Genomic DNA, 22,916 nt, shown 5'->3' on the forward strand with positions numbered 1-22,916 from the left:
ATTTTAATTCTCATGTTGTCTCAAATCAGAGGCACTTGATACGTCTCTTCTCTCAGGGGCGGGTCGGGGCAATTAATATTGATATGGTGCAGGGCCCTAGCCAGAGTGTCCTGTTTATAGGAATACCATGGGATTCAGTACAAAGAGATATCTCAAGATCAAATTTTCCCTGCCCACTATAAATTGTGTGCGTTCTTTCATTGCCGCTATTACATTCTCATGCTGGCCATAACATTCCATAAATTGTGCCTTTCCCATGACCGCTATAAATTGTGCACGTTCTTTTGTTGCCACTATTATATTCCCACGCTTGCTATAACTTCCCATACTCACTATAAATCGCTGGTGTGTCTTTCCCATGGCCACTATAAATGGTGTGTGTTCTTTCAATACTGCTATTATATTCCCATGCACACTATAAATTGCATGTTCGACTTTCCCACGCCCGCTATTAATTGTATGTGTTCTTTCAACGTAAAGATATTCTCGTATAGGGTGCCTGGTTTGTAAGATATGGTAAGATACACAATGTACTTCGATGGTTTTCTGACTTAAGGCAAAGTCACCATGACCATTGCCTGGCACCCCTAACAATAGGAGAAAAATAAGCAAAAGGTACTGAGTATCTGTGGATTTGCCTCCAGTGCTCCCATAGTCTCTGTAGCTGCACAAACTCCATTCAAACCATCAGCAATTCAAGTTTCAGATCCAAGCCTCTCATACGATCAAGAAGCTTTCAGCACCTGAGGCTCTAAGGGAGCCCTTCTTGCCCTCAATACCCTCTCTCATCCTGGTCTGATGCCTCGTTCCCATGCACCAGACTCCAGCAGCACGCAGCCTGTCTGGGTCCTTTAACTGCTGAGTACCTTGCTGGTCAGGTACTGTGGTCACTTTCCTTTAGGGTTGTGCAAGCAGCAGTTTTAGTTTAGTTTGATTTGGTCATCAAGTTTGGGACAGAAACGTGAGGTGAAGGATCTGTTTCTCTGATGTACTGTTCTGTTATTCCTGCATTCTTAACGAGAAGGGCCAGTCTTTGGCCAGTGCAATTGCCATCTGGAATTTCCCAGCAGTGCTCCTAGCCAGAAAACGTGTCTCATTGATCAGTTGAAAGGAAACTGGTGAGATTAACAATTATCAGCAAAGTGATAGCACTGTTAATGACACCCTGCATCAAAAGGCATTGACTCTCAGAGTCAGGTGTGGTAATCTGGAGGATCTGTGCTTTAACAATCTTCAGACAGCAGCAGCACAGGGGACACATTTTAAGCATTGAATATAGCTGGTTTTTTCTCCTCAAGTTTGAGTTCGTTTCGGATGGCACACCTGATATTGATCTCAATATCAATATTGATTCAATGGGAACCAAGGAATCTCGAGAGAGATGGACCTGAGACACCTGAGAATAATCTTTGGAACCAATACAATACTTTTGATTGGTCATTGGTAGCACCTTCTCACAAACAGCAGTTCAACATTCATTAGATCATGGCCTGTGTTTTGCAATTAAATTATGCTCTAACGTTTCTGTGCGAAAGCACGTGGATCATATGGGCTGATGTCAGTTGTTTGTCTGCAGGTGGGCCAGCTGCTCTGTGACACTGGTTTAATTTGGGAACAGATCGTTGCAGTGTATTTGTTTTTGGCTGCATCACTCAATGGTTGATCTTCAGAGATCTTGAGTCATGTGACAGATGCACAGGAAAAACCCCAGTGATTTGAGAAGAAGGCTCCAAGAAGTTCCACTGATTTGGGAAATGTAGCCACATACTTGAATTTTTGGCATACACTTTCAGGTTAAATTTCTGTAGTGGGGATTGAATGTATAACGTTATCAATTAGAGGAAAGTGCTCCTACTTGAGTTATGTGAGAGGCTGTAGGTACTTTTCATTTTCATGGTGCAAAACATTGCAATTTCACACATAGTAATCTTTGAAATATCCCAACACTTCTGCTTTGCTATTCAGAATTTTTGTTTTCCCTTCTTTTCCTGCTGGAGTGTGCGGTGGTATGTGTGGTCATACCTGTCTTAATCTTGGCAAATACTTCTGTTCCCCATTGTTGCCATCTGTTGCTTTCCACTGAGTACAGGGTTTGGCAATATAATGTATTTGGCTGAGAATCTTTGTCACCTTTTTTGAAAGTGACCAAACCATGCTTCTTGTATAAAAGCCATGACAAACAAAAGATACATTGCTAATTAAGGGGGAAATAAAGATCACAATTCAACCCAAGTGGAAATCATAATTTTGACCTGCTTTGAGTTAAAAATTACTTTCACTGGGCAATTTCAGGTAAGTGAAATTTTCTCTTGGAATAATAATGAGATTATTGTCAAATACATTGTATAATGTACATTTGCACTGAAATTTATGCTGTATCTGAACAGGTACTTTGGAAAATAATACAAAAACAACCACAATAGTATACCTAATTGAATTAAAGACATTAAGTACAAATAGGAGGTAAAATTTAGATACCCTACTGCAAATAGTGTCTTGGTGGTTGTGCATACAATCCTTTGGTGGTGTTGGAGCGGTCTCTGATTACTGTAACAAGAGGAGATTTAGAAGCCTGGCAGATGTTGGAAAGAAAAGGTTCTTGAAATGAGAGATGCTGGTCTTCAGGCTCCTGTACATTTTGCCTTCAGGTAGCAGTAGGCCTTTTCACACCGCTGTGTAAAAATTGGGGATTCCCTGGAAATTTTCCTGGGAACCCTCCCATGAACCAGTGATGTAAAAATGTCGGCCCAGAAAAATTACCTGGGTCCGCAGCCCTACCTAAGAGGTAGGGCTGAGGACCTGGGTAGTTTTCCAAGATCACCCTTTTTTTTTTTGCTGTGTTAAAAGGCAAATGGCCAAGCAGGAGAAGCGTTGTGACTTCAGCAATTATGCACTGCGTCACATAGGTGATTAAAATAAAGAATCATACCACAGAAATCCTGACAATAAAGGGCCGCTCCAGCACCTCGCAGCAGCGGCTCAACTCGAGATCATGGCTGTCCTCGATACCCATAATCCCCTCATGCAGACGGAACTGCTTTGCATTTCCCAGAGCGATTCCAGCTGCATGAGGGATTATGGACAACAAAGTTGGCCATTGTTTCCGTATTGTGCCGCCATCATGATGTGCGGAAGTGGCCAAGGGGGAATGTCTCATTAAAGATTTGGACCATATCAGCAAATCTGAATCTCATTCAATGCCGATTGGAGAACTGGGTAAAGAAATGCTTTAAAGATGTGTATTAATGTGATAATGAAATAAACACCCACATATCAGTGAAGGTTAGTTTGAATGAACAATGGGGAGCAATATAAAGGTCCAATTCTGAGATCCAGAGAACCTCTGGTTAGAATAGCCTCATGCATAAAACATCATTGCTGGGGGTGGGACCCCAAATTCCAGGGAATTTAGACAGCAGTGTGAAAAATCCATGCGGTCCTGCCTTCCCATGAATTTCATCAGGGTCCATGTAGGGTCACCGCTCGCCCGCGGTGTGTAAATGAGAAGAGGTTGTGAGCAGGGTGATGGGGTTCTTTTATAATGGCAGTCTTGATACAGCATCTCACATAAATGCATTCAATGGCTGCGAGGACAGTCTCTGATTGGCTTGGCTAGGTTTGTTACCTTCTGTATTCTTTTGGGTTTCTGGGCAGTCAAATTGATAAATTAGGCTGTAATGCAGCCTTTGCATAGTGCACCTGTGAAATTTTGATATGTTTTATGTCATGTCAAATCTCCTCTGACCTCTTAGAAAGTAGAGGGATTATAGCGTACCTTCTTTAAGGGTTGCCTCAATATTCTGGCTCCACGAGAGGTGTTCTGAAATGTGCACTTAGTTCTAACCCTCTCCACCCCTGTCCCATCAATGCAGGCAGATGTGTGGTCCCTTATCCTCTCCTTCCTAAAATCAACAATGAGCTTCTTGGTCTTGAGAGTAAGATTGTTGCTCTGGCACTACTCAGCCAGGTTTGCTATCTCTATCCTGTGTTCTGATTCATCATTTCTAGTCATTTGACCAACGATGGTGTCACTAGTAAATTTGTAGATTGTTAGAGCTGAACTTGGCTACATAGTTATGAGAGTACAGGGAGTAGAGTAGACCACTAAGCATGTAGCCTTGGGATGGCTCTGAATTGATGGTCAGCATAGAGGAAGTGATGTTACTGATTTTTACTGACTAGAGTCTGCCAATGGGAAATTTAAGGATCCAGTTACAGAGAAACAGCCCCAGATCCTTTAGTTTTGTTATAAGATTTACTGATATGATGGTCATGAACGCTGAGCTGTAGTCAATACACAACAGCTGGATGTACGTAATCCTTTGGTCTAGGTGATCTAACTCAAAACGAAGGGCCAGCTAGAGGTATCTGGTGAGTGGAAGTGGGTCGATGTCCTTACTGTACCAACCAACCTCTGAAAGCACTTCATGGTCGATGTCAGTGGCACTGGCCCTGTACTGATTTAGGTAGTGGTTAACCTCATTTTTACCTGTTTAAAAAAAAACAGGAGAACATTTTAAAGGAAGTTATGTCGCTTTGGGGAAACAATTGTCCACGTGGAAATGCTGCAATACAGTTACCATGATGTGCACAAACTTACTATCTATTAACTATAAACAAATTTAATGCCTGTCAGGAGATTGTCAGGGTTCAATGATTATTTTTGTTCAATACCACAAAATCAATCTTGCTTCCTGACAAAATGTCTTTATTTTCCATTTGCATGGAGACTGCACATGAATGAAATTTTTCTTGCTGACTAATTCTCGCCATTCATTTTATTAAACTAGTGCACATTTATAAACAGGAAAGTTTGCAGATGCTGTGATTGATACACTTTTATGTTTTGCAATGCACATTTCATCCAGAGTTGGCGAGCTGAACAATTTTGCTGATTACAGAATAGCAAAAGATTCAGCAAACAGTTCAAAGATTCCCTCTTAAAATGCACAACAGCATTTTAATTAGGTTCCAATTCAGGATTGTTAAGTTGCATGAGCTACAATGAAAAGTTTGTTTAGCGTGCAGTTTGGCTAGTCAAGCCACACATGGTGCAGAAATAAAACACAGTGCAGATTTAGAACAGAGAGATCAATTGGAACAGAGAGATCGATTGGAACAGAGGGATCGATTGGAACAGAGGGATCGATTGGAACAGAGGGATCGATTGGAACAGAGGGATCGATTGGAACAGAGGGATCGATTGGAACAGAGGGATCGATTGGAACAGAGGGATCGATTGGAACAGAGGGATCGATTGGGACAGAGGGATCGATTGGGACAGAGGGACCGATTGGGACAGAGGGACCGATTGGGACAGAGGGACCGATTGGGACAGAGGGACCGATTGGGACAGAGGGACCGATTGGGACAGAGGGACCGATTGGGACAGAGGGACCGATTGGGACAGAGGGACCGATTGGGACAGAGGGACCGATTGGGACAGAGGGACCGATTGGGACAGAGGGACCGATTGGGACAGAGGGACCGATTGGGACAGAGGGACCGATTGGGACAGAGGGACCGATTGGGACAGAGGGACCGATTGGGACAGAGGGACCGATTGGGACAGAGGGACCGATTGGGACAGAGGGACCGATTGGGACAGAGGGACCGATTGGGACAGAGGGACCGATTGGGACAGAGGGACCGATTGGGACAGAGGGACCGATTGGGACAGAGGGACCGATTGGGACAGAGGGACCGATTGGGACAGAGGGACCGATTGGGACAGAGGGACCGATTGGGACAGAGGGACCGATTGGGACAGAGGGACCGATTGGGACAGAGGGACCGATTGGGACAGAGGGACCGATTGGGACAGAGGGACCGATTGGGACAGAGGGACCGATTGGGACAGAGGGACCGATTGGGACAGAGGGACCGATTGGGACAGAGGGACCGATTGGGACAGAGGGACCGATTGGGACAGAGGGACCGATTGGGACAGAGGGACCGATTGGGACAGAGGGACCGATTGGGACAGAGGGACCGATTGGGACAGAGGGACCGATTGGGACAGAGGGACCGATTGGGACAGAGGGACCGATTGGGACAGAGGGACCGATTGGGACAGAGGGACCGATTGGGACAGAGGGACCGATTGGGACAGAGGGACCGATTGGGACAGAGGGACCGATTGGGACAGAGGGACCGATTGGGACAGAGGGACCGATTGGGACAGAGGGACCGATTGGGACAGAGGGACCGATTGGGACAGAGGGACCGATTGGGACAGAGGGACCGATTGGGACAGAGGGACCGATTGGGACAGAGGGACCGATTGGGACAGAGGGACCGATTGGGACAGAGGGACCGATTGGGACAGAGGGACCGATTGGGACAGAGGGACCGATTGGGACAGAGGGACCGATTGGGACAGAGGGACCGATTGGGACAGAGGGACCGATTGGGACAGAGGGACCGATTGGGACAGAGGGACCGATTGGGACAGAGGGACCGATTGGGACAGAGGGACCGATTGGGACAGAGGGACCGATTGGGACAGAGGGACCGATTGGGACAGAGGGACCGATTGGGACAGAGGGACCGATTGGGACAGAGGGACCGATTGGGACAGAGGGACCGATTGGGACAGAGGGACCGATTGGGACAGAGGGACCGATTGGGACAGAGGGACCGATTGGGACAGAGGGACCGATTGGGACAGAGGGACCGATTGGGACAGAGGGACCGATTGGGACAGAGGGACCGATTGGGACAGAGGGACCGATTGGGACAGAGGGACCGATTGGGACAGAGGGACCGATTGGGACAGAGGGACCGATTGGGACAGAGGGACCGATTGGGACAGAGGGACCGATTGGGACAGAGGGACCGATTGGGACAGAGGGACCGATTGGGACAGAGGGACCGATTGGGACAGAGGGACCGATTGGGACAGAGGGACCGATTGGGACAGAGGGACCGATTGGGACAGAGGGACCGATTGGGACAGAGGGACCGATTGGGACAGAGGGACCGATTGGGACAGAGGGACCGATTGGGACAGAGGGACCGATTGGGACAGAGGGACCGATTGGGACAGAGGGACCGATTGGGACAGAGGGACCGATTGGGACAGAGGGACCGATTGGGACAGAGGGACCGATTGGGACAGAGGGACCGATTGGGACAGAGGGACCGATTGGGACAGAGGGACCGATTGGGACAGAGGGACCGATTGGGACAGAGGGACCGATTGGGACAGAGGGACCGATTGGGACAGAGGGACCGATTGGGACAGAGGGACCGATTGGGACAGAGGGACCGATTGGGACAGAGGGACCGATTGGGACAGAGGGACCGATTGGGACAGAGGGACCGATTGGGACAGAGGGACCGATTGGGACAGAGGGACCGATTGGGACAGAGGGACCGATTGGGACAGAGGGACCGATTGGGACAGAGGGACCGATTGGGACAGAGGGACCGATTGGGACAGAGGGACCGATTGGGACAGAGGGACCGATTGGGACAGAGGGACCGATTGGGACAGAGGGACCGATTGGGACAGAGGGACCGATTGGGACAGAGGGACCGATTGGGACAGAGGGACCGATTGGGACAGAGGGACCGATTGGGACAGAGGGACCGAAGGCCACATTATTTCTCTGAGGTTTGTTCAGTAATCTGATAATTGCAGGAAAACACAGTCCTTGAATCTTATGGTGGGTGGTCTCTCACTGTGTATCTTTATCACAACCGGAGGAAAGCAAAGAGAGTATGGCCAGAGTGGGGTGGAAGTTTGTATATATTAGTTGTATCTCCAAGTCTGTAGGAAGTATAGATGGAATCAATGATGGGAGGAGGGTTTGAGATGGTCGAAGATGCGTTCACAACATAAATATCAAGTGGAATTACTAATAGGATTTTGGAATGAATAGTACATTCATGTAAAGATTAGTACAAGATTGAGCTGATAATATTATTCTAATAATATTACTAACTGAACACCATGAATGTTCTGAGCACATGGATTTATAATCTACATTATGAATTGGAAGTCAATCCACAGCACCATAAGAGTGGCAGAGAGGATCACTGGAATCTCTCTCTTCCACCACCCCTCCTCCCACCACCCCTCCTCCAACCACCATCGATGAAATTTTCCAGGATTGTTGTTTGAAGAGGGCATGCAAATTGAGGACCCCTTCTACCCTGCACACGGCATCTTTCAGCTTCTCCCATCAGGGAAGAGATACAGGAATATCAGAGCCAGCACCACCAGGATGAGGAACAGTGTCTTCCCGTGGTCAGTAAGAATGTTGAACGACAAAAGGAACTGTTCACATTAACCATCGAGAATTCTCATATTAATGAAACTTTATCTATTTATTTGTATAAATGAATACTTGCCCTGCATATGAATTGTTTTTCTCTGTGTGAGTTATGTCTGCCTGTATGTCTGCATGTTTTGTATCGAGGACTGGAGAACACTGTTTCATCGGGTTGTACTTGTGCAATCAGATAACAAAAAAACTTTACTTGACCTATTGTTAGATAATGATTTTTCTACTTTAATTCATTTCTAATGCTGTATCTTATTTTAGACATTGCAAAGCTTAGAATTCAGCAACTCTTTTCATCTGAAATGCTTTTTCAGTTTGGCTTTTATTCTGCCATATCATTTTTATACTTTTTTAGATTTGTTTTGTGATGTCACAAATCTTGCAGAATAATTCAATATTTCTACACACTGAGTTATGTGTAGTATTGATGTAAAACAGGACATTGAATTTGATTGCCACACGCATAGCTAAACATTGTTTTGATATGAAATTAAAATGAAAAGTTCCAATTGGCAAATGGTGCTTTCTTTTAAATGCAGGCGCAATAGATCCTGAGGCATCCGTAGGACTTGTGAGTCCTAATATAGCTGTGGAGAATCTAACAAAAGAACTGCAACATTCTTTAGATCTTGCAAGTGCAGCTAGTGGAGACAAAGTTGTCACTGCACAGGTAAGTAGAAAACTTCCATTTGCAAGAATTTGGGAAATCAGACATGGGTATAGACTTGTGAATGTGATGGACCTGCATATCTATTCTTGATTTTGTATTTTCTGCTTTGGTAACCAACTTGGAACCTCTGTCCACACGAACTGAAGAAAGCTTGAGTGAATTAACCCTATACCAATGCTTTAATGCTTTCTTTGGTGCTAATTGATCTTTTTCATTGTAATCCTGTACTCTGTAAATTATTCTCTTTACACAGGGTTTGTATATTTGCAGAAGAACCTTCTCACCTTACTAGATGTTGTGACAAATGAACTTGTACACAAAAAAATCTTAATTATATTTCAACAGTACTTGAAGGCTGTCCTGATATTTATTATCTTGAACATAATTTTTTGTAAATTCAATTTACAGGAACATGGAAAAGGAGCTGGAGAAATTACATCGGGTATTCCTGAAACGGAGGAGATGGGACCACAAAGACCAAGATCAAACTCTGGCCGAGAACTGACAGATGAGGTGAAATATCTCATTTTGTTTAGGAGAATTAAAAGAGGCGCTGTTTAAAATGTGACATGTTTGGCTGATTGCAAATTCATGTGAAGTATCTAATACAATTTTGAATTAAATTCTGAACCACTGAACTCGTATCTCCATACAAGACATTATCCAGCATAGTGTTCAAATAGTGTTTAAGGGCTGGTTTTAAACTTGCAAATATTCTGCCCTCAATGTGTACAAACTGCATAAAGCATAGATGCTACATTTGCTACCTATGTAAATAAATGCTGTATTTAACTGCTGCCTATGAATTTTCAATAGTCACTGAATTATAATTTCCAAGAACATCTTAACTTGAATGGGATTTTTTACATTTTTTTTGTTACAATAAACAAATTCTCTTGGCCATTTTTTTCTGAAGCAAACCTTGCATAGCTGTTCCCAGTTAATTTACCCAGTATTCAATGCTCAAATCATATGGCCATTAATCTTGATTGAAATCAAAAAATGTCTGTTTTCATGTTCAACCCTGTACAACATTGCAGTCAAACTTGGGACTGCTTAACTCTATACTTACCAACAGCCAGGAGTAGGCCATCCTGGTCAAAATGCCAGAGGTCACTTGTGTAAATGACTGAATAGTATACAAAATGTTGACTTGTTGAATTTTCTTTTCATTTTTCCATGAAGGATATTTCTTTGCTCTAAAGTGCATAAAACTTATTCATAGGAAATTCACAGGAATGAAAGCATCTAATATAAATCTGATATTTTTCCTCCATTTGATTAAAACTACAAAATAACACAAAATATTGCTTATGAAGTATTTATTATATTTTTACATTCTGGTTGTACAGTACTGAATATGTGAAGAATTAAGTTTATTAAGGTGTCATATTTTAAGATAGATCTTGGAAATTTCCAGCAATCGGTCAAAGGAACTGCAATGTACTTCAAATCTACGTTGGGACCAATGACATAATTAGAAGTAGGGATGAGATCCTGAAGAGAAAATATAGAAAGTTAGGAAGGAAACTGAAAAGCAGGACCTCAGGCATTGTAGTCTGTGCCACACTCTAGAGAGGGTAGGAGTAGGAAGTTGTGGCAGATGAATGCATGGCTGGTCTGGGGGAAGGGGTTCAGATTTGTGCATCAGTGGGATCTCTTCTGAGGAAGTCTAACTTGTACAAAAAGGATGGGCTGCACATGAACTGGAGATGGACCAATATCCTGGGGGGAAGGTTTGCTAGAGCTGTTGGGGAGGTTTAAAGTAATTTGGCAGGGGGGGTTGGAACCAAAGTCTGAATCCAGATAATAGAGCAGAATGTGGGAAGGGTGGTGCAATATGGCTTGAGAAAGGACAGATGGAGAGGAAGCACAAATGTAATAATTTGGCGGGTTTGAAATGCGTTTATTTCAATTGAAGGATCACTCAGATTAAAGGAAATGAACTTAGAGCATGGATCAGGACGTGGAGTTGCAATGATATGGCCCTTAGAGACTTGGCTGACGGAAGGACAAAAGAGCCTAATGCAGGTATTGGGGTTTAGTGTTTTAAAATGGATGGGATGTATAAGAGGGGGTTGGGGAGTAGCATTATTGGTAAGGGATAGTATCACAGCTTTAGAAAGAGAGGATGCTGTAGAGCGAGAGTCTACTGAGTTGGTGTGGGGTAAAGACAGAAGTAGGAAAGGAGCAATCATTACTGGGAGTAGTCAATAGGCCCCCATATAACCCTCAGCATACTGAGGAACAGATAAGTATGCAGATTTTGGATTGGGGAAGTAATTTCAGGTTTGTTATGGGCAACTTCAACTTCCCAATATTAACTGGCACCTCATGCAGTCAAAATGGGGAAGATTGTCAGGTGTGTCCAAGATGGATTTCTGAATCAGATTCAAGATTCATTGTCATGGTGCGGGGGTGCTTGAGCCTGGCATGAGTGAATGGGGCTGAGGGGTGCGTGAAGTACCAGTGGGTGGGAGGGTGAGAGTGGGTGTAAAAGGGGGAAAAAATTTTTTTAAAAATGATTATCATGAAATTTGTTTTTTTTGTGGCAGCATCATTGTGCAAACGCCTTGCAATATTACTCTCTCTCTCTATAATATATATATATATATATCTATATATATATGTGTGTGTGTGTATAGATATATATATATATAGATATATATATATATTTATATAGATATATATATATAGATATAGATATATATATATATTTATATAGATATATATATAGATATAGATATATAGATATATATAGATATATTTATATAGATATATATATAGATATATTTATATAGATATATATCTATATTTATATAGATATATATCTATATTTATATAGATATATATATCTATATTTATATAGATATAGATATAGATATAGATAGATATAGATATATAGATAGATAGATATATAGATAGATAGATAGATATATAGATAGATAGATAGATATACATATAGATAGATATACATATAGATAGATATACATATAGATAGATATACATATAGATAGATATACATATAGATAGAGATATATATAGATAGAGATATATATAGATATATATATATAGATAGATAGAGATATATAGATATAGAGATATATAGATATAGAGATATATAGATATATAGTGCACGAAAAGTAAGGCAGTGCCTTTGGTTCATTGATTATTCAGGAATCTAATGGCAGCAGGGAAGAAACTGTCCTTGTGCCGCTGAGTGGTCGTCTTTAGGCTCCTGTACCTTTTCCCTGATGGTGGCAGATTGAAGAGGGCGTGGCATGGGTGATGGGGGTGATTGAGGATAGAGGCTGCTTTTATAAGACATTGTCTCATCCAGATGTCCTCGATGGAGTGAAATCTGGTTAATGTGATGTCGCAGGCCGAGTTAACAACCCTCTGGATTTTATTCTTATCTTGAAAGTTGGCTCCTCCATACCAGGCGGTGATGCAACCAACCAGAGTAGAGGTTTACGAGAGTGACATACCAATCCTCCTCAGACACCTCACAAAGTATAGCCATTGGCGAGCCTTCTTTGTTATTGCATCAACATGGAGGCTCCAGGACAGATACCTGGAGATGTTGACACCCAAGAATTTGAAGTTCTTGACCCTTTCCACTACTGAGACCTCAGGAGAAAGCCAGGGGAACACGACCCAGTGCTCACTAAGTCCACAGTCACCTTGGTTTTGCTGATGTTGAGCACAAGGTTGTGGTCAACACCACTCAATGAGCTGAGCTTTCTCCCTCCTGTATGGTTCCTCATTGCCGTTTGTGATTCTGCTGACAACTGTGGTGTCATTGGCAAACTTGTAGATGGAATTGGAATTGTGCCTGACCACACAGTCATGGGTGTGTAATGAGTAGAGCAGTGGGCTAAGCACACATCCTTGGGGTGCGCCTGTGCTGTTGATCAGTGAGGAGGAGACGTTGTTTCCAATTCATACTGACTGTGGTTTTCCAATGAGAAAGTCAAGGATCCAGTTGCAGAGGCAGGTACAGAGGCCTAAAGCTTTTAGCTTCTAGAGAAGGATAGGGACTGGGTGACCAACAGTAAGAGAGGTTGTAGGAAAATAGTGCAGGAGTCTCCTGCGGTCAATTCCTTGCAGAACAGATATGCTGTTTTGGATAATGTTGGGGGAGATGGCTCACCAGGAGTAGGCAGCAGTAGCCAGGTTTATGGCACCGTGGGTGGTGCTGCTGTCCAAGAGGGCAGGATAAAGAGTGGTAGGGCAATAGACATAGGGGATTCCAATGTAAGGGGAATAGATAGGAGTTTCTGTGGCTGCAAATGAGACTCCTGGATGGTGTGTTATCTTCCGGGTGCAAGGGTCAAGGATGTCTCGGAGCGGCTGCAGGACATTCTGGAAGGGGAGGGAGAACAGCCAGCTGTCGTGGTCCATATCAGTACCAATGACATTGGGGAAAAAAAGGATGAGGTCCTACTACAAGATGAATTTAGGGATTTAGGAAATAAATTGAGCAGTAGGTCCTCAAAGGTAACAATCTCTGGATTGTTACCTGTGCCACGAGCTATTCAGAGTAGGAACAACAAGATAGCTAGAATGAATCTGGTTTGAAAGGTGGTGTAGGAGGGAAGGTTTCAGATTCTTGAAACATTGGAACCAGTTCTGGGGCAGATGGGACTGGTACAGACAGGATGGTCTGCATCTGGAACCAATGTTCTTGGGGGTTTGTTTGATAGTGTTGTTGGGGAAGGTTTAAACTAATGTGGCAGGGGAATGTGACGAAGTCCAGACGGTCAAAGGGGTGTAAAATGAGAATAGAAGCAAAGGGTAGCAAGGTGAAAAGCATTAGTGGCAGGCAAATAAAAGCTGGGTAGGGGGAAATCAAAAATAACAATTTATTTGCATAATGGTAAAAGGGATAAGAGTGTGGCTAAAGAAAGACTGAAGGCTTCGTGTCTCAATGCAAGGAGCATTTGTAATAAATGAATTGAATGTGGAGAGAGCTATTAATAACTGATATATTTTGGATCACAGAGGTGTGGCTTCAGGGGGAATGTGACTGGGAGCTTAACATTCAGGGTTACTCGACATTCAGGAGGGATAGACAAAATGGAAAAGGAGGTGGAGTAGCCTTGTTGGTTAGGGAAAAGGTGAATGCCATAGAAAGGAAGGACATCAGTCTAGAGGATGTGGAATTCATATGGGTAGAGCTGCGAAACACAAAGGGGCAGAAGATGCTAGTGGGAGTAGTGTACAGGCCACCTAACAGTAGCAGTGAGGTTAGTGAAGGAGTCGTGAAGGAAAATGGTAAGGCGTGCAACAAAGGGACGGCAGTTGAAATGGGTGACTTTAATCTACATGTAGATTGGGTGAACCAAATTGGTAAGGATAAGGTTAAAGAGAATTTCTTAGAATATATGCGGGATTGTTTTCTAAATCAGCATGTTGAGGAACCGACGAGGGAACGAGCCATTCTAGACTCGGTATTGAGTAATAGAGAAGGATTAATTAGCAATCTTGTTGTGAGGAACCCCTTGGGCAGGAGTGACCACAATAGGGTGGAATTCTTCATTAGGATGGAATGTGACAGAGTTGATACAGACTCAAAGGTTTTTTGAACATGAAGAGGGGTAACTTTGATGATATGAGATGTGAATTGGCTAAAATAGATTGGCAAATGGTACTTAAAGGACTAATGATAGAAATGCAATGGCAATCGTTTAAGAATAACTTGGAGCAAGTGCAGAAAATGTACATCCCAGTTTGTTCGAAGAATAAATCGAGGAGGGTAGCACATCCATGGCTAACAAGGCAGATCCGAGAGAGTGTCAAATCCAAAGAAGGAGCTTACAAACTAGCCAAAAAGAATAATATCCCTTATGATTGGGAGAAATGTAGAGTTCTGCAGAGGAATTAATTAGGAAAGGAAAAAGGGATTATGAGAGGAAGCTGCCAGGGAACATAAACAATGACTGTAAAAGCTTTTATAGATACAGATAGAGAAAGAGGTTAATTAAGACAAATGTGGGTCCGTTGCAGACAGAAATGGGTGAGTTGATCATGGGAACAAGGATATGGCAGACTGTATTAATTATTATTTTAGTTCTGTCTTCACCAAGGGGGAAGACATAACTAATATTCAGGAAATTATTGAGGATCAGGGATCTATTGTGATGGAGGAACTAAAGGAAATAATTGTAATTTGAGAAGTTGTATTAGTTAAATTGCAGGGATTAAAGGTGGATAAATCCCCGGGATTGGATAGTCTGCATCCGAGAGTGCTGAAGGAAGTAGCCCAGGAAATAGTGGATGCATTGGTGATAATGTTTCAAACCTCTTTGGATACTGGATTAGTTCCTGAGGATTGGAGGGTGGCCATTGTAACCCCACTCTTTAAGAAGGGAGAAAGAGAGAGAAATCGGTAACTACAGACCATTTAGTCTGATATCGGTAGTAGGGAAGGTGCTAGAATTGGTTATTAAAGATGCACTTGCAGTACATTTGTGAAGTAGTGGTATCATCGCACAGAGTCAGGATGGTTTTGTGAAGGGGAAATCATGTCTGACGAATCTAATAGAGTTTTTTGAGGATGTAACCAGTAGAGTGGATAGGGGTGAACCAGTGGATGAGGTATATCTGGACTTTAGTAAGACGATTGATAAGGTTCCGCACAGAAGACTAGCGTATTAACTTAGAGCACAGTAGAGGAGGTATGGAATTAAGGTGGATAGAGAATTGGTTGAGGGACAGGAAGCAAAGAGTAGGAATAAATGGGTTCTTTTCAGAATGGCAGCCAGTGACTAGTGGGGTACTGCAGGGCTCAGTGCTGGGCCGCAGTTGTTTATGATATAAATGACTTAGATGTGGGAATAGATAGCAGTATCTCGAAATTTGCAGATGTTACGAAGTTGGGTGGCATGGTTAGCTGTGTGGAGGATGCTAAGAGAGTGCAGGGTGATTTGGACAAGTTAGGCGAGTGGGCCAGGACGTGGCAGATGCAGTGTAATGTGGATAAATGTGAGGTTATCCACTTTGGAGGTAAGAACAGGAAAGAGGATCATTTAAATGGTATCTGTTTAGGAAAAGGGGTGATGCAGCGAGATTTGGGTGTTGCTCTGCATCAGTCATTGAAAGTGGGCGTGCAGGTGCAGCAGGCGGTGAGGACGGCGACTGGTATGTTGATGTTCATAGCGAGAGGATTTGAGTCCAGGAGTAGGGAGATCCTGCTGCAGCTGTACAGTGCCTTGGTGAGACCACACCTGGAGTACTGCGTGCAGTTTTGGTCACCTTATCTGAGGAAGGATATCCTTGCCTTGGAGGTGGTGCAGAGAAGGTACCAGGGATGGAGTGACTCGCATATGAAGAGAGGTTGGATAGACTAGGCTTGTATTCTCTGGAATTTAGAAGATTGAGGGGGGATCTTATAGAAACATAAAATTCTTAAGGGTTTAGACAGACTAGACACAGACTAGATTTAGATTTAAAAAGGAAAAAAAAAACAGGATAAGCTCATGAGAATTTATGGTAGCCAGTAAGGAACTTAAGAAAGGACTTGGTAGAACTTGAAGGGGGCATGAGGAGGCCTTAGCTAGAAGGATGGAGTGCCCCAAGGTGTTCTATGTATATGTGAAGAACAAAAGGATGATGAGGTCTGCCTAAGGGTAAAGGAGGTGACATGTGCCTGAAGGCGGAGGAAGTTGGGGAGGTCCTAAATTAATACTTTGCTTCAGAATTCACCAAACAAAAGGTGAAAGTGAGGTCAGAATAGAACAAGCCCATGTTAAGATTAGGAAAGAGGATTTGCTGGATCTTAAAAACATTAAGATTGATAAGTCTCTGGGCTGGTCAAGATGTACCCCAGGTTGCTGTGGGAGAGGAGGAAAGAGATAGCAGGGGTGTTGGCAATGATCTTTGCATCTTCCTCAGCCACAGTGGAGGTGACAGAGCAGTGGAGAATGGCAGATGTGGTCCTCTTTGTTTAAAAAAGGTAATAGGGATAATCCTGGGAATTATAGACCTGTGAGTCTTTGATCAATGATGTGTAAACCATTGGAGAAGATTCTTAAGGACAGGATTCATGAGCATTTGGAGAAGTAGTCTTCTCAGGGATAGTTGGCATGGCTTTGTGAGGGGAAGGTTCTGACTCACGAGCCTCTAAGTTTTTTGAGAAGGTTACAAAAGATACTGATGAAGGTAAGGAAATGGATGTGGTATGTATATAGATTTTTATGAGGCATTTGACAAAGTCCCCCATGAGGCACTCATTCAGAAAGTCATGGGATCCATGGAACCTTGGCTGTGTTGATTGCCTGTATAAACCAGAGTGTAGTAGTGGGCAAGAAGTATTCTGGAAGTCAGTCACTAGCGAAGTTCCGCAAGGATCTGCTCTGGGACCCCTTCCTTTGAGATTTTTATAAATGACCTCAATGAAGAAGCAGAAGGATGGGTCAGTAAATTTGCCGATGATACAAAGGTTGGAGGAGTTGTGGATAGTGTTTGATGTTGTCATTGGTTATATAAGAATATAGACAGGATGTAGAGTTGGGCAAGTTGTTAGATTCGTATGGAAATATACATGATTAAACAGATAAGGCTATGTAAACAGCTGGATTGTCAGGTAAGCAATTTGTCAAAATAGTGCAAAGTGTAATTAAGAACTTGTATGTTGGCAATGGGAGATAAACCAAACCAAAGTAAAAATGCCGATGAACCACCTTCCTTCCCCCTGCTCCTTCCAGCAACAAATGATGCTGAGGGGGGTATACTGAAAGCATTGTGAGCAATTTACCTCATTGTGAAACAGTTGATCTTGCAGTGATTAGTGAACAAGGATGGAGCAGAGCAAATCATTTGATACTAATAGAACCAAGACTGTGTGCAGGTTGCTATTTGGTGGTTTTAAAATGTATGCCTTTTGGATTATTTGTGAAATCTATTAATCCAACTGCAGAAGATGGCTCCAACATATCATTGTTAACTTGGTGTTGAAGTATACCCAAGTATGCAAAACTCTGGAGTTATCCAACTGTGACCCAAAATGTTAGATGAAAAGTAGACTTGCATTGAAGTGCAAGAGCTGCAAAAGAAAAGTAATCCAAGGCTGCTTCGACATTACAAATATTGTGGATGGCAATAAGCATCGGAAAATAAAATGCCCTGTGTATGATGAGTAGTGTGTGTTACGTTGATTGACAATTTATTTCTATAAACTGAATGACGAAGAGTGATAAAGATGAGACCTGTGGATATGGGAGCAGGGTCAAGTTCTTAGTGGAAAATGATATGACTGGTGTTAAGCAGAGTTAAAACTGAAGCATCATCCAGACGTCCCTAAGACAGAAGGCTTGTGCAACAACCAGAAACATATTTTGACTTGGCAGCAATGTGCAACGTTTTCTCAAAGCAAACAATGGAGTTTGAGTGGTGGATTTGAAATTGTGTTGCTGATGTGCATCAAAATCACACTGAAGTTGAAATGGAGATTCTCTCTGAGCTCAGGGATTGAGGGTAATGATGTGGATTTCTTTATAGAGAACTAGAAGTACCCTATATCTGGAAGTAATCAGGTCTGACAGATGACAAACAAATGTGCACGATAAAAGGTTATGTGTTTTGATTCAATACAAGTATTCATTTCAGCTGCGAAACTCGTAAGCAAAACCACAGATGACTTTCAAGGAACAGAGATTGGAAGCTAGTTTCCCCTTGTTTCAGACAATTGCAAACAGCCACTTGCCCACCAATGCATGTACTTGAAGTTCTCAGGGAGGAAATTGTAATTGAGAAGGAGCAAGTTACTTTGGCAGAGATTGAATCCCTGGGGCATGTGTTCATTTGTGAAAGTCTGCCCGCATTGCAATAAAATAGCAGAATTCAGCAAAACCGATTAAGTGTACAACAGTTTCTTTATTCAGCTTTGATAATGCTAATGGGAGTGAGGGGCACAAAGAAAGAGTTCAGTAACTCATTCTCTACACTGATCCCCACTCAAAGCATATGGAGTGTTAATCCCACTTTTATACACCTTTGGGCAGGGGTCTGCGTGAGTTTCACAAAGCTGGCGATTCTTGTTTTTCCACAACATGTTCCCTGTGGTGTCTGCAGATGGCTGGGAAATGTCAGGGTGTCCTTGGTCTTGGTGTACAATATTTACTTTTAATACATCTTTGTGGTATTACTATCTCATGACAGCACAGGGAAAGTCATGTTAGAAGGCAATTACATTCTTACCATGTTATAAGGCAACTACTGTATTTTCTCACCTAATTCATTAATCCTTTATTAAGCATATTTGTTAAACTTACTGTATTCTTTCACACATTCCCCAGATATCATTGTTCAAAAATCAATTGGCTAGTTGCGAATTTGCTGGATGGACCATTTCTAAGGAGGAAATATTTACCAGATGTGAATGAGGCAATTGTATTAGGTCTGCCATACACAGCTCAATGAGTTTGTTTATCTTGTTTCAATATCCCATTCCATAGATCTCATTGAGAAGTGAAATATTAGAGGCATTTTTACCCTGCCCAAAAGCTGTCAAGAGAAGCAACTGAAGTTGAATGCACAACCAAAAATATAAAAGAAGTCTCCTTCATGGGTCACTTAGTTCCTGATTAGAAAATGCTGAACTTGTCAGATGTTGCAGGAGTTCATTATTTTCTGGGCTTCTTTTATTTCTGCTTCATCCAAATGAGATGTGTGAACTGTTCAAGCATCTGACAAAAGAAATTGAATGCTTGATTACTTGCACAAACTGCCAAATGAGTCACTGAGACTTGAGTGATGGAGTGTGTATTATAAAACTTTGAATTAAGAACTGATATAGTGTAAGCAGATGGCTCAAAGGGGTTTGCAACAGTGAGATAACACATAAGAAGAATATTGACATATTTTGTGCAAAATGGGAAGGAGCTATTTAACATGATTTTTTTTAAACAAGATAGGATTCATCAATGTATGAGAACTATGTATGCAAGTGGCATACAAGAGAGGGCTGAGAGGATGAGGCATGAAATGTAAAGATTTGGTCTCATTTGACAAAGACATGAAGAGGAATGCTACACGTAAACAGTCCCATCAGCCCACTGAGTCACCATCAACCAGCTTGTGCAAATCCAGTGTGAATCCAAATTTAGCTGACCTGGTTTCAAAAATGTAAGATACTCAGGATCATAGGCTTGAATTATTCTAAGCAGGGAGATGTACTCCAGTCTCTCTGCCATTAATGAGCCAGATGAGGCAATGCAGCATCTGAAGATGACAGGTCTGACAAGATGAGGGACAGCGCAAAGTTGGAGTTGTGCTGAGCATATCTGGATGGAAGACGTGCACTGAAAGTGGAATTTTTTGCAAATTATAAGAACAAATGACAAATCCTCCTCACCTCAGCAACAGAAATAAACTGCAAACCAGGAATGAACGAGTTGGGCAAAAGGACTGTGTTGCTCTCTGACTCCAAGGAACAGTGGTCAGGTACAGAAGAGCAAGAACTACAGGTGTCAAAAGAAATCATCTAAAGGAAATGATTCATTCTCCACAAGTCCCAGATAGGCCTGAGCAGAAGTTGGATCAGAACGGTTTTGTGCAGATGGGAAAACACCTTTTCAAGTTTCTGGAAAGTAGACACTTGTCCATCATTGTTAAGCTCAAAGGATTTTTTTTCATATTTGGGATATGAAGTGCTGTTCAATGCATCAGGCAACTTTGAAGTTTTCAGACATGAATGGAGAGGAGAGAATACTGTGAAGGAGGCCAAAGAACCTCTCAGGAAGCCTCAGATGTTTGAGAATTTATAGCCTTCAGTTTCATTTGATCTGGTAGCTTATGGAACTTGGCGTGAATTTAGTGAAAATTTCTGCAAGTCCAAAAATGATAGAACTTGAGAGGCTTTTTACACTGCACAGCCAATTCACCCTTGGAAACTGTCAGTATTTTTATTGTCTGTGTTATTGGATTTTAGCGCACCACAGCGTGCAAATGTTATGGTCCGCTTTACCATATGCACCTTTGTGCTATTTAGGAAGTGCCTTGCTTTCTGTCTGGAAATCAAAGTTATGGAAGAATTTTTGGTCTCAACTCCACACACCACCAGGAAGGATTATTGACAAGGATTTGACTGTTTTGTCTTTAGTGCGATCACTAATTGAGGGGAAACAGATTCCAGTTTGAGAAAGAAGCAAACTGTTTGTGCAGTGATGCTGTACAAATAAAATTACCACAGTTCCACATTTTCTTTGAGACATTTCAGCTACCTTTATTTCATTGCTATCACTGATGACAAAATTGTTCTTTTGCATCAGAGAGCTTGTTGGAATTTTTTTTATTAAATGCTACACACTGCTGTAGTCAAGAGATTTGGTTTTGTATATTGGTTTGCTTGGAAAGATTTTAATAAATTAATTTCTTTTGCAAAAGGAAATCCTAGCAAGTGTGATGGTGAAGAACCTCGATACAGGGGAAGAGATCCCTCTGAATATGGCTGAGGAGAAATTACCCAAAGGTCTAAATCCGTTAACGTTACATATAATGCGTCGGACAAAGGAGTACGTGAGGTATGTAACTACTACTGATAGCAGCATCCCTTGTCCACAAATATCCATACTTGGTTACCAATGGTACAGCTTGTTCATTGAGAAAATTTACTTTGAATTTGTGAGCTATCTTGTTGGGAGTTGAGACTATGCTATCATGTTGGAAAATTGATCTATGGCTATTGTGTTTAACTAAAATTGAACAAAAGAAAACCAATAGATATGATTTTCATTCCTGTTACAAAGGATGTTATTAGTTGTAAAATAATTCTATGTTCCATTACCAAATTTAATAAAGGTATTTTTGTTCCATTAACTCATGTAAATGTAAAAGCAGTATGAAAAGAAATATGCTTCACTGTTTTATATTTCAGTGCTAAAACTACTAAAACAAAGTATTTCCAATGATCTCTGGAGCAAGGTACTAACTATCTGAATAATTACTTCAGAGTTGTGATCCGAAATGTCAAACAAGTGTTTGCTCATGATTTGATTTGAAGTTCGCAGCTTGAGTGGAATTTAGCCAGATAAAATATGTCTGTTAGGAAATCTATTTTAATCCGAATGATTTTGCAATTCCAGCAATGATGCTGCACAATCAGATGATGAGGAGAAGATTCATCCGACTCCGACTGAGCCAGATGGTCATAAAATTAAACAAAAAACGTAAGAACTTTTCCAAAAATGTTTGCAGCTTTTCAAGATTCAATTTATTGTCATAGTAATACAGCAGTGTCATATTACATGAAATTCCTTTTTTGCCTGCTGCAAGGCAGGCAGATTCGCCACCAGTACTGTATTTAATAAATACACTGAATGTATAATTGGCAGCTTTTGGACAAATAAGGTTGTTAATAAACAGTTAAGCTTTTTAAAGCTCATTCATAACTGATGCAATTTGCACCATACAATCAAGTTTCTTTGACAAAAAAAAGTTTTTAACAACCTGAAATTTTGAAGTTAATTTTGGAGAACATGCAAGATATTACTTCTTGTGGAAGAGCAGGAAGTCTATTCTGGATTTCCTTAGCTTTGCAATACATTTGAACACCTTAGTTTTCAGTGTAATTAAACATTTTAACCATTTTGTTATTATTGAAACACAATATTTGGCTAGATCTTACAAAAGTTATTGGATTTCAATATATTTACAGGAAGTTTTCATTGTTTTGAGATGTAGCAGATTAGTAAGTTCTTGATTAGTGAGGATGTCAAAAGTTATGAGGAAAAATTGGAGAATGGGGTTGATAGGAAGAAATTGTCAGTCACTATTTGAATTGCATCAAACACTCGATCAGCCGACAGCTGAATTCTGCATCTATGTCCTATGGTCTTGTTACAGAGTACAGTATAAACCATTTAAGAAGGTCCAAATGAAGTACATAAATCACCTTGGACCATTTGGATCAAGTTGCCTTTTTGTGGCATTATTGTCTTGAAAATGTGGAGAGT

At 41.9% G+C, this 22,916-nt stretch overlaps 1 protein-coding gene across 2 annotated transcripts in view; it reads left to right on the forward strand.

Annotated features, from left to right (window-relative positions):
- The window catches only part of wdr44 (WD repeat domain 44), a 126,691-nt gene that overhangs the window by 62,729 nt on the left and 41,046 nt on the right, over positions 1-22,916 (forward strand). For both annotated transcript variants that reach the window (XM_069893690.1, XM_069893691.1), the window contains exons 4-7: positions 8,831-8,961; positions 9,370-9,474; positions 21,349-21,485; positions 22,047-22,130. In XM_069893690.1, coding sequence (XP_069749791.1) covers positions 8,831-8,961; positions 9,370-9,474; positions 21,349-21,485; positions 22,047-22,130 — 457 coding nt within the window. The remainder of the gene's footprint in view (positions 1-8,830; positions 8,962-9,369; positions 9,475-21,348; positions 21,486-22,046; positions 22,131-22,916) is intronic.

The sequence above is a fragment of the Narcine bancroftii genome, chromosome 8, assembly GCF_036971445.1.
Source record: "Narcine bancroftii isolate sNarBan1 chromosome 8, sNarBan1.hap1, whole genome shotgun sequence".
Classification (NCBI taxonomy): domain Eukaryota; kingdom Metazoa; phylum Chordata; class Chondrichthyes; order Torpediniformes; family Narcinidae; genus Narcine; species Narcine bancroftii.